This window comes from Chelonus insularis, unplaced genomic scaffold (genome assembly GCF_013357705.1).
Source record: "Chelonus insularis isolate UGA/USDA-ARS -01 unplaced genomic scaffold, ASM1335770v1 contig_121_pilon, whole genome shotgun sequence".
Taxonomy (NCBI): domain Eukaryota; kingdom Metazoa; phylum Arthropoda; class Insecta; order Hymenoptera; family Braconidae; genus Chelonus; species Chelonus insularis.
The window spans coordinates 444,611-464,086 of NW_023276363.1; the positions used below are offsets into that span (position 1 = coordinate 444,611).

General features: G+C 33.1%; 4 protein-coding genes across 5 annotated transcripts; all 4 read left to right on the forward strand.

Moving 5' to 3' along the window:
* Positions 1 to 200: 200 nt before the first annotated feature.
* On the forward strand, positions 201 to 3,760 carry LOC118065726 (spidroin-1-like). Its single transcript, XM_035081200.1, has 3 exons — positions 201 to 340; positions 1,935 to 2,571; positions 2,648 to 3,760. The coding sequence occupies exons 1-3, from the start codon at positions 329 to 331 to the stop codon at positions 2,830 to 2,832; spliced, it is 834 nt and encodes a 277-aa protein (XP_034937091.1). The 5' UTR covers positions 201 to 328; the 3' UTR covers positions 2,833 to 3,760.
* Positions 3,761 to 6,236: 2,476 nt separating this feature from the next.
* LOC118065733 (cuticle protein 65-like) lies at positions 6,237 to 7,925 on the forward strand. Its single transcript, XM_035081213.1, has 3 exons — positions 6,237 to 6,317; positions 6,439 to 6,892; positions 6,977 to 7,925. The coding sequence occupies exons 1-3, from the start codon at positions 6,306 to 6,308 to the stop codon at positions 7,207 to 7,209; spliced, it is 699 nt and encodes a 232-aa protein (XP_034937104.1). The 5' UTR covers positions 6,237 to 6,305; the 3' UTR covers positions 7,210 to 7,925.
* A 3,118-nt stretch (positions 7,926 to 11,043) lies between these two features.
* LOC118065740 (fibroin heavy chain-like) lies at positions 11,044 to 11,873 on the forward strand. 2 transcript variants are annotated; one of them, XM_035081224.1, is made up of 2 exons: positions 11,044 to 11,432; positions 11,513 to 11,873. In XM_035081224.1, the coding sequence occupies exons 1-2, from the start codon at positions 11,114 to 11,116 to the stop codon at positions 11,668 to 11,670; spliced, it is 477 nt and encodes a 158-aa protein (XP_034937115.1). In that variant the 5' UTR covers positions 11,044 to 11,113; the 3' UTR covers positions 11,671 to 11,873. The 2 variants fall into 2 exon arrangements, with proteins under 2 accessions (XP_034937115.1, XP_034937121.1); XM_035081230.1 differs by having other exon boundaries at positions 11,516 to 11,873.
* A 1,541-nt stretch (positions 11,874 to 13,414) lies between these two features.
* LOC118065642 (mucin-19-like) lies at positions 13,415 to 16,610 on the forward strand. Its single transcript, XM_035081072.1, has 6 exons — positions 13,415 to 13,465; positions 13,584 to 13,857; positions 13,939 to 14,125; positions 15,824 to 15,893; positions 15,968 to 16,310; positions 16,396 to 16,610. The coding sequence occupies exons 1-6, from the start codon at positions 13,454 to 13,456 to the stop codon at positions 16,452 to 16,454; spliced, it is 945 nt and encodes a 314-aa protein (XP_034936963.1). The 5' UTR covers positions 13,415 to 13,453; the 3' UTR covers positions 16,455 to 16,610.
* The last annotated feature ends 2,866 nt before the right edge of the window (positions 16,611 to 19,476 follow it).

Here is a 19,476-nt window from a genome sequence, read left to right on the forward strand (position 1 = left end):
TCTCGGGTTTTCTCGTGGGGGAGAGAAAGAGGAGGCGACGTTGCGAAGTGCGAGGGCAGGGGAGAAATAACTTTACCGAGACGAAGCAGTGGCTGGCCTATCTAGAAGTCCACCCCGTGCGTCACTTTCCCCCTTTCCACTCAAGACAACCATCGGCAACTGAGGATTATAGTTTTTCTTGGGGGAGAGGAGGGTGGAGGTGCACGGCTTTCGAAAGGATGGTGATTGTGGAGCGTGGTCAGAGTAGACTTAGGCGTATATAAGGACCGCCGACCCAGCCCAAGTCAGTCATTCACCGGACTACCAACCCACCATACACACATCAAACATGAAGACCTTTGTGAGTATTTGGGTGGTCACAGAGCTTTTTACTAAAAGTCTTTTGTCCAATTATTCATACTCTACTTTCACTGTCTAAATTTCTTGCTATTTCAATTACAATTCATTCTTTTTTTCACTTGAATATATTAATACTTTATAAAATATCATTTTTTCATAACTCTTAGATTATTTTTCATTGAATATTTCGTTTTAATACATTAACATTTTTCATTATTTTGTCTGATAATTGTTCTAAAATATTTAAATTCTTTGCAACAAATATTTTTAACTGCAATCATTATTTGATTTTCAACAAAGAAAAATAACCAGGAGTAATATATCTAACCGTCATACATTAACACTTATTTTATTCAACTCACTAGTTCTCTAACATCACCTTCTTATTTTCTATCATCAATCACGATCAATTACTCGGCACTTTTTTAATTACAATTTCAAAGTCATAAACGAAACCATGATTCGAATTTTATAGTAAAATTTCGCATAAATTTTTTAGTTTTCTTACAACTCGTTAAATTAAATCGCGATCTATTTAATTGAATATATTCAAAGAGGTCTTGATAAACGTGAAAGCAAGTTTAAAATATATAATTTACTGTTCCACTGTCGTCTCACTGTAACTTCTCGCAAGTCGACCGTGACAGTCTCTCATACGCATTTCCCTACTTAGAACGCACACATTAATATATTGCTTTTATTTGCTGACGGTATTAAACTGATTTACTTTTCGAGAAATTTGAACTTAAAACAATGAATTTCGTAAAATGAAATCATTAATTGGTAAAATTAGTCGGAATTTAGAAAATATTTTTAAACGGCTAATCAATTACGAATTTGCAGACTACAGACGATTACGTTGTCACTAATCAACCTAGTTTTTCTCGGTACTTGTCTAACGCAATGGGCCAGGAAGAATTTTTAGCCTAATACGGATTCGGACAATCCGGTCAACGATGCTGTAGACTATGTGAAAATGCAATCGGGTTTATACTATCACTCCAATTATGAAACGTAACCGCATCATGCACGTTGTATAAATTTTCACTGGTACTTACTCTAGCTCATTACGCCTTTTATGACATAACGACTTGAGTTGGCAATTCCGCGTCGATAAAATTTAAAGGACAAACGTAATTTACTGAACACATTTGAAATTTCACGAAGATAATGATAGTTAAATTCTTGAGTCAAGCAATATAATTATCGATAGAATATTTTAGCATTTGTTGTGTTGAGTCTTTCTAACTTAGTTTCCTCAAACACGCCGGATATTATTCGTAACACACTATTGCTACACATCAAAAGTGAAAGCTGAATGGTTATGCACCACCCGAGCCTCGAGAGTAGTAAGCGTTAGACCATAATCGGTTGTTTGCGCGCTCAAGACTTACGACGTTACGTCTATGATACCTTCACAGCTTCCTGTAATCAGATCGGACATTCTGAATTGTTACTTCAAGTACTAGAAAGTTATCGTTACTCATTAAAGTTAATAAATAACTGATTGGAAAGGAAATCGGCTGAATTAATATCGCGTGTGTAATATTTATGGAAAGTGTTGAATAAAAAAGATATTTTCTATAATTCTGCAGATTGTGTTCGCCTGCTTGGCCGTGGCAGCAGCCCGTGCCGGAATCGCTCACGGAGGCTACGGTGGTTACGGCCACGGAGGCTACGGAGGCGGTTATGGATTCGCCGGACACGGAGGAGCCGGACTTAGCGGTGGTCTTGCCGCTGGTGCCGGAACTGCTCACTCTCTCCAGGGTGGAGCTTCCAGCTTGGGATCTGGCGGTCTTGGTGCCAGCTATGCCGCTGGTGCTGCCGCTGCTGCTGGAGCTGCTGGAGTTCAACAAATTGTTTCTGGAGGAGTTGCCGGTGGCAGGTCAGACATTGGACCCGCTGAAGGACCCAAGGCTAACGTAGGACCACAAAGTGGACCATCTGACCTCGTTGGACCCCAAGAAGGAGCCAAATCCGTAGGAGGACCCCGTACCGGACCATCCAGTCTTGTTGGACCTGCTGCTGGCCCATCCACCCTTGTAGGACCATCCCAAGGAACTGCCACCCTTGTTGGACCATCCCAAGCTACCGCTAGCCTTGTCGGACCAAGCTACGGAGGTGTTGCCTTCTACGCTGGATCCGGTGGAATCAACGGTGACGATGGAAGCTCTGGCTCTGCTGCTGCTGCCGCTCCCGGTGGTGCTTTCGGAGCTGGTCTTGGAGGTGCCGGTGTGTATCATCTCAATCATCTGAGAATACCAATTGTTTATAATGATAAATTATTAATAAAAAATTAATTAAACAGGTCTTGGTGGACTCCGAGGTGGTGCTGGTGCCATTGCCGTCATCGGAGGTGGTCCAGGAATCGCTGGAGGTATTGGCGGACATGATGCCGGTGTTGCCGTAATCAACGGACCATCTGGCGCCATCCACGCCGGTCTTGGCTCTCACGGAGCTATCATCCCCGCCGGTCACGGAGGACACTGGTAAGACGTTAAGGACCCCAGCGATCTCGGCTCGGCGACGGCGGCAAACTCACCACAACCATACCGATCAACTAATCCTCTGCGCGTACATCTTCCCAAAGCTTCATACAATCTTGGAGCACGGCAACCAAGGAATAGTCATACGAACATTCAGTCAATAGTGAGATAAGTCAGCCAAATCAATCTACAACAGCACCGCTACAATCCAAGCCGATTCATGTCATTCATCAAAAACATCGTCAACATTTATTACTTCAATCAAAACAACTAGCAGCATGAGGACATCTGGATCGGTATCGGCTGAGTGGATAAGCTTTGGCGCATCACCACCAACTGAGATCCGTTCTGTTTTGTTGAACATCCACGTTGGGACTAGCCCTTGACTTACATCCATCAACATCTAAAGGCCGATGCACTCACTTACATAGACTATCCTTTGAAGAGACCGCTGCCTAAAAAACAGTTGTCTTATAGTTGTAATACTCACTGCCGCACCTAAGCATACATATTTTTTATTACATATTCGTCATGTCTTCTTATTTTTTATATATATATATAATGTATCTATATATATATATAATTCTACCCACTATTTCTCTTCTACTTTTTATATACATACATACATATATATAGATATATACACACAAGCGCGCATCATGTTTAACTACGTATACCATATATGCAGATGTATGTCTGTGTAATGTAGCAAAGGAGACCGGTGATTGTGGTAGGTCAGCCGTTCCTGTGAGTGAATCAATGTATATAGATGGCACGCCGTTGCCGGCCCTCGACCCCGCCCGCCCTCGTCATACCCGTTCTTTACGATCACGACTAGCACCCCACCACCACCATAGATAGATACCACGTATTTATAGCGTTTATACATTTATACAATACTTTATATAAAATAAAGCATCAGTATTTAAAACTCACATCTGTTCTGTCTCACATTGGATCTTCCATTCTCCTCTCAATTTATTTTATCATGCTGATCAGCACATATCGATGCATTGTCTTTCGCTGCACCATCAACAATGGCAAGAAATCAGTCCAATTCTCTCGAATCAACTCCTTCAATCATCATTCGATTCATTCAAAAGAAATTGATAATTAGAAAAAATTATTGATACTCTGGCAAGATATACTTACTAGTATTGACTTGATGGATTTCAATATTACGGTGGCCAATATAAACCAACATTCATTTGATCTTATTTCCTCTTCAATCTCCATTGTGAATACGTTGCTGATAGCTTCGATACATTGGATATGAAATAATTTTCCCATGGCTTATTGCAGAGTACCCTACAAAAAATACAAAGACTCTCTTACGAAAACAATATTTTATATCTATAGATTATAGCGTAAGAAGTAACAATAATTTTATTCCAAAGAAGGTTACGACTTGAATAGAATTTTATAAAGATTAAATTTCTTTGTTTTAATGCTCTCAATTTTCTCACAATTCTTTTTCACTTCAATATTTTAGTTTTTCCAATTTAACTCCTCATTAATTAACTTTTCAACGCGTACTTTTGAACTGATTGTTCAATAATAGACGGTCCTCATAATTTTCATTCCACGGTTATAACAACGACCCACTCGAAAGTCAGAGGATAATTGCGAGTTCTGCTCCAGGCAAGCGCACACATGATTATCTCATATTTATCACCATCGTTATCTATTCTATGTAAAGCCAAAAAAATTTTCGTTTTTAAATTTGAATGATTGAGCTAAGAAGTGATAATTCTCCACTCTTTTCACCGAAAACTTTCTGTATCTGCAATTTATTGTTAGTGGTGAGTTGACTGGAATTGCATTATAAAGTATAAATATTCATTTTAATTTTAATCTGACTCTTTATATAACTAATACGGAAGTTAATGAGATATAGGAAATAGACTATTTCTTAGTTTATAATACCATTCGTTTTAAATTATGTCGTATACACTTGCAACTTGAGTTCTCTCACAACTTCCGTATAAACCAAGTGCAATGGTAAGGTCATCTAATGTTATTTAAGATGCATGAGAAACAATTATCATCTGGAAATACTCAGTCAAATCCAAGCATCTTTGATCGTTGATAGATATTTGATGAATGGAAATTGAATATAAATATTAACGAACTGTAATGTCTGACATTTTATTGAATTTAAATCAAAATGAATATATATAAAAAATATGCAATTAAGATGCTTTTAAATAATGTGATAATGATAAAACTTCATTTAATATTTATTTTAATTATGCTATCAATATCATAATAGCTTTCTTGACAATTTTTGTATTACTTCTTACTTCACCAGCATTTGATTATTCTTTAGAAATAAATGATAGTTTGAAGCATTTTTAAAACGTTATAGAATAATTTTTATCCGAGTACTCGAGAAATTTTTTCAATAAAATTATTCTTATTAAAAATTTAATAAGAGATGGATCATTTTCATGAAGGTATATCAAACATTTAATAATCAATAATTTGAAAACAATTGCAGGTTCAAAGGTGGCTAGTAATAAAAATTGTTGGTGGTGAGAACTTTAATTCAGATTATGAAAAAATCAAATGCCCTTCATTAAGAATGCAATGGAAGGGGACATAGTGCTCCCATAATCTCATTGCACCATTAAATTGCCGCGTTTACAAACAATAATGTAAATGTCAGTCCTGCGATTAACACAATTCATGTACAAATGCTGGATCATTTGTTACTTTCAATTCTTTTATAAATAATAGAAATAAAAAAAAAATTTCAATCATCAATAATAGAGTATCATAATGATTATTGAGTATGACAATGAATAAACATTACAGATACCCTAGTATTACATAATTAAATAAAAACTGTAATAACTTTGAAAAATATCAAACACTTTGGCATTTGTGAACTTTCGCAATGTGAATCTTAAAGGTCGAGTTCGCGAGATAGAGTCAAACTGGGACCTCGCCACGACCTAGTAGAGTTAATTGTAGAGAATGATTTTTAAAGTCATCGTAACCCACGCTCACCTTCTTTCACAATTTCTTGCTTCCTTTGCAGATGCTGCTGTACTTGACGAACCGTGTGAAATAGGGAATCGATCGTTGCGATTATTATTAGACACCTACTTTGTACCTGAAAGAAATACGTGAAAATGATGGAACAAAAAATAGCAATAATGAAAGTAATTGTCAGAAATTATCCAGTGGAAAAATCGTGACTTGACCAATCGATTATCATCCATTTACGGGCTGATCTCTATTGTTAATGAAGAAATCAGAATCTATGATATTGCTTGGAACTTTGAAGGACACCAAATCATAGATCTTGATGCACCAGACTATTGGGTGTGGCATATTCTTACGAAAGAATTAGACTCCCATCAACAATCATGGTTTCTAAGGATCAACCAAGGTGCGGTCAACATCCTAGAGGTGTAGGTATATAAGCTACAATCGGAGCGTCTGCAGTCACATTCTATCATAACAGCCAGCAAAATGAAGGCTTTTGTAAGTACTAGTAGATCAACTTGAGTGTAAAATCCATTTTTTGTTAATTTGTGACACAAAAGTTATCGTGAAATAATTAATAAACCAAATATTCACTTACTCCATTTATGTGTTTTCACAGCTCATTCTTTTGGCTTTTATTGGCATCGTTACTGCTTATCCACGGGTTCGCCGGGGTGCAGTTTATGGCGGTTATGGTGGACATGGAGTATATGGTGCTCACGGAGCTTATAGTGGCCATGGAGCATATGGTGCCTATGGAGCCCACGGTGTAGCTCTTGGTGGTCCAGTTCTAGGGCCTGCTAGTCTTGCTGGTCCTCACGTGGGCGCAACAGCTCTTGCCGGTCCAGCGATTGGACCAGCTCATTTATCTGGCTCTGTCGCTGGTCCTGTACATGTTTCTGGAGCTGTTGCAGGTCCAGCTACTGTTACAGCTTCTGTAGCCGGCCCGGCACACGTAGAAGGTTATGATGGAGATTATGGTCATGGATATGGCTTTGGTGGATTCAGTCATGGGGCTTATCATGGAGGATATGCACATGGTGCTTATGCCGGACATGCAGGATTTGCTGGAGGTATATTTTAACATTTATATTTAAATATCAATAATATTGATAACCAATAAATTTTTTTTGCTGATATGTTCAACTATTTTCTAGGATATAATCATGGAGCATATGGAGTAGTAGCCTCTGGTACTCATGGTACAATTCTTTCTGGACCTCATACTCATGGAACAGTTGTATCAGGACCTCACTCAGGTACTGCTGCAGTTTCGGGTCCACATGCTGGTGATGTTGTGATTTCTGGACCTTCCGGAAAGATTACAGCTCATGGTGCTGGCCATGGTGCTGCTGTGCATGCTGGTTATAGCCATGGACATCATTGGTAAACAAAAAAGCAGAAAAAATATAGTTTTTATGATCTCTAGTACAAATTAACATTCACACAGCTTGTAAGAAGCTGATATCTATGTACCTCGAATTTAATAACAAGTTAAATATTCATAATTAAAAAGTAATTACATCTATGTATCACAGAACTTTGTTAAAAATTGTTAAAAATTTGTTAAAAGAAATTCGCACAGCTTAATAATCAACTGTAATCTATTTTTATAATAAATTAATTTTCAATGTTCCATGGATTAGAATTAAATATAATTTTTTTAAATGATAAAAATTTAACGAAATTTATTTGGTATGCTGGCAGTTAACTCTGCCTTGAAATCATTAAGTTTTTGATAATAAATCAAGCTACTAGTTAATATAAGTGCGTTATAACAAAGGAAAGATTATATGGCATATTCAATTCTAGTAGAAGCAGATACATTTGCATATCTATAGGAGAAATATACTCAGAACTTATAGTACAGATTTAACGAGACCATAAAGTTACATTAGTCCATGAGCAGCAAATATCTGTCTAATATTTCTTGTTTCCTTACAACTACAGTTCTAAACTACGATTGTAATCTGATGTAAATTCTTTGAAAACTCGAGAGCTTCACACTTGCTTTATTTTCCTTCTTTACCGATGCATTCTCCATAGAAACTATTTACATTGTCTGTCATAATCAATACAATAAACAAATATTATGATATTGACTCATTCTGAAGATGGTCAAATATAAACATCCATGCTATCAACCAGTATATTCCTTGTTATTTGCATGAATCGAGTATTAATCTATTGTGTGAAGCGTTACATTGTAAATAAATTACCAACATATTATAATCTACAATTGAATATCATGTTTACAAGAAAATATATCATCAAATATGATAAAATTAAAAAATAATATTCTGCAAAGCGGTAATGCTGGGTAAAATATCAATTGAATAAATACATGTATGAATGAAATATCAACAAATCCAGATGACTGCTTCATTTATTAACTTTTCACTGTTTATATATGATCGTTGACAATCTTATTCACGCTCGATAACTCTTGTTTTCCTTTTCTCGTTCATGCTTTCTCATAAGTTCGTACCAAAATTTCATCTATTCTCAACAAACATTGAATGGAAGAGCATAAAAATTGTATTCTTCTGAATGTAAATGGTTGATGATTTTACAATAAAATAAATGGCTTTTTAGACGTGATTGATACATTTAAGTTATTTGGATAAGTATAAAAAACTAGTCTACTTCCAATTGAACACCTAGTAAATAATATTATTGACTATTGGATGGGATTGATCAAGTTATCGATCATACAAATTTGTGGTCAATACAATCCTATTTGAATGACTATTAAAATACTCTTGGAACGATATTCTGATGCGAGCATCGATGTTGAGAAAAAGAGGAGGGTGAGTGACCCGATAATTGATACGAGCTAGCCACAGTAAAAAGAAATAAAAGCTCAATAGTGGGGACCAAATTACTATGCGAAGCAAAATTAACATGCAGCTTCTACTAACGACTTTTAATTTCAATTTACAATCGTTTGATTCATGCAACGATTAAATTTATCTGAAATTAAGTTGAAACTTAATTATTATAATTTCAATCTACTCTGACTAACATATTAATAAGAAGATATCTATTCTTATATAGAAACATATACCTAGTGAATTATTCGGTTGGTTCTGGTTTTGTTACAATCTAATATTCTTCTTTAAACTTACCTCTTCGGTTGCCACCATCATTACAGTTTTGGGTAATAAGAAGAACAGCTAGCGAAAATCTTCAAGTAAATAAGATTTCCAGCTGTGTTCTGGTACTGGGCAAAGATTGTCAGCCAAGGCGATTGGAAAGAAACCTTTATACTGCAACAGAAACGTGGGTTGTTGAAATTGTCCTCTAATACCTACACAAAGGTGAAAACTAGAAATATCAATTGTAAGAAAAGAAAAATTATTCAGTACAATACACTGTTATTTACATTTTACGCAACATTACTCTATAAATATCAAAAACATAATAGCAATGAAAATAGATGATAAGTAGGTTTCACTAAACATTCTATTACATCTAAAGTCAACAATTTCTATTGTGGATCAATGATTAAATTCTCCTGCAGCTAATTTGCTCCAAAAGGATCATAATGCGCTATTGAATCCCACAGGTAGTTACAGAGTTCAAATAAAAATTTCATATTCTAGTTTTATAGATAATAATAATAAACGTTATCAAAATTAATTTTCCAAAATATAGTGAATTTTTATAAAAATATTCACCAAAGAAAAATTGTTACTTTATAATTGTTTAATTGAAATAATTAAGGTTCATTCAAACTATCGATGGTCTAATTTCTGAGATTAATCGGTACAATAATTTTCATAGACAAATAACTGTAAATTGTCATTAGAATTACCAGAGAAAATTTTCACTTGGTTAGAATCCTATTGAATCACACACATGTACATTTGGAATTTTTTATCGTCCCAAGAGTTCGATCCATCTCCGTTAGAATGTAGAACAAAATTCCCAGATGTCACAATAATTGTACTCACCTAAATTTATTGGCTACTGAATATCCCCTGAGTATTTTTCGATATCTGAATAAAACATTTATATTCATATATAATCAATGAAAATAATAAAAAATATAGTGAGAAAGATAAATTATCATGTTATTTATATAAATTCATATTTCAAAAAGCTTTCGATAGATCACAATCATTTTCATGTGTGTAATATGCTGACAAACTAATCAAATTTCAATAAGAATCCAATTGAATTAATTATATCTTGTTAAATTCGCCTATTGCTCGGAGCAATTTTAATAATTTCATATTGCACAGCACAATCATGCATTCTAATGAAAAGGTAAAATCACCCTAGAGGCATATTATGCCAAATATTATGATAATTTTCGAATACATCCATGAATCGATAACATCATTTACCCACTCTCTAAACTTATCTTTATTTATGTTCTTAGTCTACATCTCAATGAGTACAAAAATTAAATTATTCATCAACATTTTTTATACTGAAACTCCTGAAAGTCCTGCACTAAATTAAAAATGTTTTTTTTTTTTTTTCAAATCTGTTGTAAAACTTTTTATAGAAGCTAAAATAATTGCATGCCTGACCTAATCGGGTATACAATGCACTTCACATCACTTGCTTAATTGCAAAAACATACCTACACATGCTTTTAAATTTTTTTATAATTAAAATTAATAAGAGTCATTTAATCAACATAATGGTATATAAAAACAGCCTTTTGTTCATTTCATTCTTTCCTAAAACATAAATAATTCGATATAATCAATACAATTGATTCAGCTTCTAAATAATTGAATAGAAACAATTTCAACTTATCAATTAATTAAAAATAATTAAATGGAAATGCATTGAGTGTGTGGTTATATGTTGTTGTGTTTTATTTTGGACAGAAACCAAAATTCAAAAGGACTAGTGTCCTTCAGTGGCAATGATTACAACCACAAGCGGATGTTGACCACGACTCTCACTTAGTAACGGATATTGCTGAAGTATTTGTCGTTGAGTATAGAACAAATGTGCGGTATGACCCTCAGCAGTGGCAGATTTAGCGCGAAGCTATTAAATATATGCATCTCGTATGTCACACCTTAGTAATAGACATCAACAACCAACAGAGTTACAATGCTTTCAGTGACTTAGCGTTGATAAATCCCCCGGTAGTGCACGGGCGAGATTGAGAATGTTTGGCGTGTCCTGCCCCGCCCTGTAAGGAACTGCAATAAAATCACCAAGCACATAACTGACGGACTATAAAAGCTGGTACGTTTTGCTAGACAACATCACATCATCGCGATCTGTCAATAGAGACATAGTCAGTTACTATACTTTTAATAATCATGTATAAAATTGTATCATTCTTGGCCGTCTGCGTGTCAGTTGTGGCTTCAGCTCCATCAGGTCTCTTGTATGGTCATGGAGTCGGCTTAGCTGGACCTGTTCTTGGAGCAGCTGGTCTTGCTGGACCAGCAGTTGGACCTGCCGCCCTTTCAGGACCTGTTGCTGGACCAGCTAGAATTTCTGGTGCTGTTGATGGAGGTGCAGTCGTAACTGGATCAGTTGCTGGACCATCAGTTGTTTCTGGTAGCGTTGTTGGTGGTACTGCTGTTGTTGAACCTGGTTACGGTTATGGTCTTGGATACGGATGGAATGGACTAGGTACGTTAGTCTTATTGTCATGTTGTAGAATATAAATCTTTTAAGATTAGTTGATTTATATTTAATTTTATATTTTACAGCAGCTCATGGTGCTCATGGAGCTGTACTGGCTGGTCCTGTATTAGGTCATGCTGCTATCTCTGGTCCTGCTGCACTCCCAGCAGTTGTGGCTGGACCCTCTGGAAGTATTGTTGCTGGAGGAGGTTACGGGCATGGACATAGATGGTGGGGGCATTAATCATTTCGATAGACTTCGACAACCCGGAATTTACTCGACTACCACTTATCGACCTCATATTAAATACGACTCATGATCTCCGTATATTTTACCTCTTTTTTGTATAATTTGGAATATATACCTCGCTACTTGTATATAACAAATATTTTTTCAAAATGTGTATCAATTTTTTTTTGCAAATAAAAAATTAATAACATAAAAAATTTATTTTATCAATTATTTATATGCTTTTCAATTTAATTTTATATTTTAAACCAATCATCACCAATAATTATTATTTTAAATTAAAAGCACACAAATTGAAAAAATTTTATCACTTGGAATACTAAAACATGAAATAAATTCTCTAAATTAAATATTTTTAAAATTATTAACAAATGAGGAGTTTATAAAAATGAAATAATAAATGTTGAATAAACGATTTAATTCATAAGTCTCTATGTATCTCTACAATTTAATTAGTCTTCAGTAAGCTTGTTTATTTATGTAAGAGGAAATTGTCATTTTCAGCTTAGAGTGTATATCTATCAAAAAAATTTTATTTATTTATTTACTCAAGCATAGATATTTTAGCAGAACTGTATACAAGAAACAGAAGCGAATATATTAAAATTAAACAAAAGAAAATAATGAGATCAAATTTCCAACGTCTGACATGATTCAGTTGAAACAAAATTTTTCTTTTTACATTCTTAAAAAAACGACAAAATTTATGTTAAGTTTTTTTCAAAATAAATGAATTCATCATATAAAATATGTAGTTCCTTGTAAAAGCTATTGTTTTCCTTTTCGTTTGTTATTATATTATTATCTTTCTTTTATTTACTATGTTTTGTACTCTGATTAAAAAATATTAAAAGCTTGTTTATAATTTTTTTTTTTACTACTTTACTTTAGTTCTATACATTACAAATATAAAAACATTTATTTCATGAGTTAACAAAAAAGAATCAACATTTTTTTCTATAGTGAGTGGTTTATAGTTGAAAGAACTTGGTTTTAATTATTGAATTGTTATGTACATCAATAACCACACATTAGCAAAGTAAATAATATTATTTAATTTTATTAAAATTTCCATGAATGTTTAAAATTTAATCAATTTATTATTCACTTTATTTTGGTGATTTATCAATTAGCAAAGCAAACTTTTATTTAAATTATTCCAGAAGAAATTTTCAATCAAGCATGTGTGTAAATTTTGATGAAATCATTTGATTCATATCCTGGAAATAATATGAGTAATATTTTTTATAGAATATCCAAACAAAGTGTTTAATTGGATTGTCTACACTCGGTTGCTTTAAAAGTTAGAAGCGGTATAAAAGTATAATTGAAACTAATTCTGCTACCGATAACAACCGAGACATAAAATGCAACATATTTTTTATGCAATATGTTTTTCACCGCGAAATATAAATGAATTGTTGATATTCTCGTGTGTTCCATTCAAATTTTATCAAAAAAGCTGCAGTCAAAAGCTTCCTATTTTTAGCCAATATAAAAAAAATGAATAAATTATATTATTTCCGGAGTCGAAGAAAATCAACATGTAATTATAAATGTAAAAAAATGTCAATGCCTTCAAACGGTTTCACTTTTACTATCATGCAACAAGGATAATTACTGATGTATGACATTTCTCTCGACAGATTAAAACAATGATACTATCGCTAGAAGGTTAGATCAAGGATAAATCGACTTATAAAAGCTTTGTAATCGAGTTGTCTTGTCAGTCGTTCAACAATATCTCAGTTGAGCTAATTACCCACTAAATCTCATCATGAAGTACTTGGTAAGATCATTATGACCTAGAGATCAATTATTATTTGAAATAATTAAAACATTTTTAATTAATAAAAAAATTAAAATAAAGAGATATCATTGGTCTAAGATGTAATTCGTTTCTTTAGATTGTCTTAGCTGCTGTAGCTTCTGCTGTTTCCGCTGCTCCAAGTAGTCTTCTTCATGGTCTAGGATTAGCAGGTCCACACCTTGGAGCAGGAGCTGCTCTAGCGGGACCAGTTGTGGGCCATGCTGGTCTTTCAGGACCAGTAGTTGGACCAGCTCATGTGTCTGGGGCTGTAGCTGGCTCTGCTGTAGTTTCTGGATCAGTTGCTGGACCTTCTGCTGTTATTGGATCCACTGCCGGAGCCACTCTTGTCTCTGAGCCATCTCTTGGTCTTTGTAAGCGTTTGTTATTGAAACTTTTTGATCGAAGGGTAAAAAACTATTGAATATTTAATGTGAAATTGATATGTCCGTTAGCCGCATGGGATCTTGGATGGCATAATGGACCCGGAGCAGTGGTTGCTTCCGGTCTAGTCGGACCTGCTGCTCTCCACGGAGGACATGGCTCGGTTGTTGTTGCCGGTCCTGATGGAGCATCTATTTCCACGCATGGTCTCGGACATGGTGCTGTAATTGCTGGAGCACACGGACATCTGGCACACTGGTGAATGTTCTGTACATTCTGTTATCGGCTCTCTCAACACTGTCCTTTTCGATTCTGTTAACTCCCCCGTTTCCTCTATGTAAAAAAATCTTTAAATAAAAGAAAAATTGATTTATTACCAAACTACAACTTTTTATTCTTTGTATAATTCCTACTACACAATTTAATGTTCTTTATAGTTATTGAATTGTAGTGAAACAATATTCACTCGAGTTTAAAGTTAAAACTAAAATCAGTTTTCTGTATTTTATTTTTCCATGTTTTTTTAAGCTATTGAACAACAATCATTCAATTATAAAATTTTTTTTAACTTATTTTGTTCAGAAAGAAAATTCTTTTTCTTTCTTTAATTACTGAATGAATGATAAAATAAAAAACATCAAAAGTTTTCTATCTATAAAGTATTCATGTATGAATGTAAAAATATTAAGAAATTAGTAAATGAATTAAATGTTATATAAGAGACACATTCTCTAGTATTTAATATCAAGTCCACAAACTACAATAATCAACGAAAGCTTTTGTCAAAAATTAAACATACCATGAGAGTAGCACAAATCCACAAATATATGTCACTGGTGTTTAAAGCTCATACTGAAATACATTTAGTCGCTCAAATGTAAATGCATGGCTTTTTGAATTAAATTTAATGCCCTAGCTCTCTACATAGTATGTCTATAGACACTTCACAATATTACGTTCGTCTTTATATTGATTTAATTTCTATTATCATTACATAAATTAGTAATAAATATATTTTAATTTAATCACTGAATTAAATTATAAATACTTCCTCAAAATAAAGCATTTCGTTATACTGGCCTTAAATACATTTTATAAAACTATAAGTTAAAAATAAGACATTTTTATTCGATACTCTCTAGTCATAGTCTAAAAGGTTCAGTTAATTTTTGTTATTTTAAAACGAAATAGTATATTTCACACCTACGGAGGGAAAGTAGTCTAGCTTGAACCACGTGTAAAATTACAACCCGAGCCGAAGGCGAGGGTGGTAAACACGTGGTTTAAGCTAGTCTAATTGTTCTCCTTAGGGCTGAATATGATTTTTCGTCATACCTGTGTGGAAAGTTCAACCCCTCTCTAATGGAAAAGTGAACTTTCCGCGCAGGTATGACGAAAATGAATTTACTTTTATATAATTACTACATAGAATCGATTTACATATTTTTAAAACAATTTTCTCAATCTTATTTAACTACAAATTTCATTTGAGTAAAAATATGGCCAGTTAAAAGTCACTGAGATAGAGAGAAAACTAAAGAAAGCTAGGAAAGAGTGCACGCTTTATTTTAAAATAAAGCCTTTTAACGAGAGGCAAAGCTTTTTTTGCTCATATTTTTTCTTCGTTCTTAAAAAAAACTTGAAAGGTGTGAAGTGATAGTATTACAAAAAATAATAATAATAAAACAATCGATAAAATATATTCAACCGCAAAAAACTAGTGCTTATGGTTACCTTTGTCATTAATAAAAAAATAATACCAATTCTACATCTATTAATAAAGAATGCAGTAAAACAGCACAAAGTTCCGGGATTTTCTGTTATGTTTTCAATTCCGTTAACCACACCTATTTTAATCACAATATTGACTTTTAAACAGGGTTGAAGGTCTGTCGTGTTTTCAATAGCACCGTTAGTTAATATAAAAAGCCACCGAGTCTGAGGGTTTGACATCAGTTCTCTTCTATTAGCCGATACAAACACTTTAAGAGCTCATCAAACTTATATTTCAATCATGAAATTTGCAGTATGTAATTATTTTTTATGTATTATTATTTTATTGATCCAATAAAATTAATTACTTTAATTAATAATAATTAGATTGTCCTTGCTGCTGCCCTCATCGTGGCAATCTCTGCTAGTCCAGAACGTCAACGTCGCTCACTTGGATGGGGATGGGGACATAATGGAGTCGTATTAGGTGGTCTGGGCTGGGCTCCAGCTCTTGGAGTCCACGGTTCTGCTTTAGTAGGACCTGTTTCTCCATCCGTTGCTGTGGTTGGACCTGCTGCAGGTTCTGCTGCCGTTGTTGGACCCGTTGGTGGTTCTGCTGCTGTGGTGGGACCTCATGCAGGAAGTGCTGCTGTTGTTGGACCCTCTGGTGGACACACTGCTGTTGTTGGACCATCTGCCGGACATGCTGCTATTGTTGGTGGCCACCCCGGTACGAGTAATAATATAATCACCCAAAAAAATTCTCTAGTTGTAAGTTGTAGAAATTGTTTAGCTAATTAGACAATTTATTTTAGGAGCTGCTGTAGTAGCTGGACCTGCTGGTTTGATTTCTGCTGGAGGTTTATGGCATTAAAAGTAAATTACAAGCCATTAAAGCAGTTTTAATATCATAATTGGAACTAGAAAATTGTAATTTGTTCAAGGAATCTAAACATCAAGATACTGTCGTACATCATTGTTTTAAGAAACTTACTTCCGTAAACAATAAATTTTATCACAGCTGCATGAATACCGACTACTTATTCCAACTTACTCATTACAAAGTTATAATGACTCTTTGAAGCATTCTATTGCATTTGTACGATCAATTCTTTTGTCTATCAGATGACCCAGCACCTCGATAAGTTTTAGCAATCTACCTCAAACTTTCTTCTTTCGATAGATTTCCATATCTTCAGGCTAGCTGAGAATTCTCTTTCTTTCTTCTTTTCTGTCCTACTGATCACGATTGTACTTTACTTTTAATTTACTCTTTACTGTGAATAATCTATAGATACTATTCTGAATGAATATCAATTTCTATTCTATTGACATATAATTGAATAAATGAGCTGAATAAAAATGATAAAAATCTGGCTTTATTTAAAATAATGTCATCAGTGATCATTGATATTCCTTTGTCACAAACTTTTCATGCATACGATGTTATCATTTTATTCTCCCAAACTTTTATTTTTTCATAAAGGTCTGGATATGAAAATAGATGATATTTTTTAAGTGTTGTTTCAATAACATATCAAACTCAATTCATTAACATTATATAATTCACCCAAAGGTTATAATAATTAAATAGAAACCATGATATAATGAACTTAAAAGCTTTTTCAGGTGTTAAATTGCATGGAAACAACCAATAATAAAATTTGTTTAGTGAATCTTTAGAATTATGTTATGTGTACTAATCAATACAATTAATTATATGCCATTGGCTATTAAAGTCAATTGAAAACTTAACTAGTTTATAAATTATTTGCTATCACTTATTTTATAATATAATTCTCATATAAATTTTAATTAAATAAATGACTAGTACAATTTAAATAATAGGAATAAATATGTTATCAGAGTACAGGTGAATAAAAATACAGAGTAAAATATTTTTTAATTATCAATTTATTTAAAAAAAACCAAATTACAAAGCATCAGTGAATAAAAGAAATAATTACGGGTTATAATTTGAAACAATTTTTAAATTTGGGAAACTTTTGTTTAATTTAAATTTATTATTGTAATTATCATCTAACCCAAAATAGCTTTGCCTCCCCAAGCGTTTCCGGCCCAGGCGTTACCAGTCCAACCAGTTGCCAAAAGTGGTTTGCTAATAAGAACGGCTGTTAAAAAAATAAAATAAATATTAACAATAATATTATTAATATAAATATTAATAATAGCACGCTTATAAAAATATATTTAACATTAAGAGAGTACATTTCAATAAGATTCGTCATAGTTGAAAAAATTATCTTCGATATAGTTTCTATTTTTTTTGGCTAAATAAATCAAGAAGTTATAAAAAACATGATTGAAAAAACTTACGAGCGGGTGCGACGACAGCAGGTTGAATCGTCTTCACAACAGTGGGGACTGCAGGAGCCCAAAGAGGAGCACCAGGGTTAGCATCGGCAAAAGCCAAAGCGGCAACGACGATGAATAAGAAAGCCTGGAGAAAGTGTCGATTAATTATCATTGATGCAATTACGATTATATTGATATGAAAAAATTTTTTATAATATATTTAATAATAAAATTTTTATAATATATTTAATAATACATTACCAAGAGTTTCATGGTGATGATTGTGGATTGTTTCTTCACTGGTACTTCAGTAAGAACTGCAGTGGAAAACTGATATCTGTCCATAGGTTTTTGCCAGTATTTATATCAGTGGGTTTTGACAATCACATCACTTTTCTTTCAATGTTCATTATGTCTTAGTTTGAATGTATAAACTTGTCTCCAGGGAGAGGTTAGTTCGATCGAGTTATTATTCGCTAAACGACAACATTGCATCAGAAAACACTTCTAATGGAACATTAAATGTTTTATTTTTACAATTACTAAATAACCTGAGAAAGATTTCCTGATGGATTTTGTTTGTGTCTAACAGCTGTAACCCATTGCTTTCTTCAAAAAGAAAAATTTACTCAACATAAAATTTTCAATTTGAAACGAATGGTTGGACATTTTTTTATGACAAATAAAATAGTTTTATTTCAAACTCTAGTCAAATTTAAAAACACGAAATACTTTATAATACAACAAATTTATTACAGACGAGCTGGCTAATAATGGAATAACATTGCATCAGACTAAAATACAAATACTCACTCGAATTCTTTATTAAATAATACAAAACCATTAAAAAAAAAAATTTGCAATTTCAATTTTTTAGTCCAGAGTTTTATTTATCAATAGCAAAAAAAAAAAATATTTTGTCAATTATTTATCAATTCAGAGGAGCCGAACAAAATAATGTTATTGAATGAAAAAAAATTTTCCGATTATTTAGATTCAATTACACCGTACATTTGCAACTTTTTTTTAAAAAGATGTGTTCAATCATATAAAAAAAAATTTTTTATGGGAATAGTCAATATAGAAATAAAATTGCATCAGCTCAATAAGGTGACATTCACCTTCTCTTTTTTGCACAAGAGAGATTTATTGGCCACTAAAATTACTTATGCATTGAATGCATTTGATAAGGACGAACGTTATAATTGGTAAGTACTCTGAAGCAATTGAAATAAATTATTCAGAAATAATTATAATAACAATACGAATCTCTTCTTCAAGTCTAAATATAACTAATTGAAGACATTTGAGTCTTAAAAAAATTGTTTTCTATGAATTTACAAGTTTGAAAAAATGAGTATTGTTGTTATAAAATATTTCATCAAATTATCTTTAAAATGATATTCTTCCTTACAAAATAAAAAATTACGTTAGTCTTTGATTTATAGTATGCTGAAAAGGATTTGTCAACTGTATTCCCAAGTAATTGAAGTAAGTTGAGTTCTTCAATTGAAGTAAGAAAAAATATATATATAATATTGCTCATTAATTTTTTGATCTTTTCTGAAGAACATTGATAT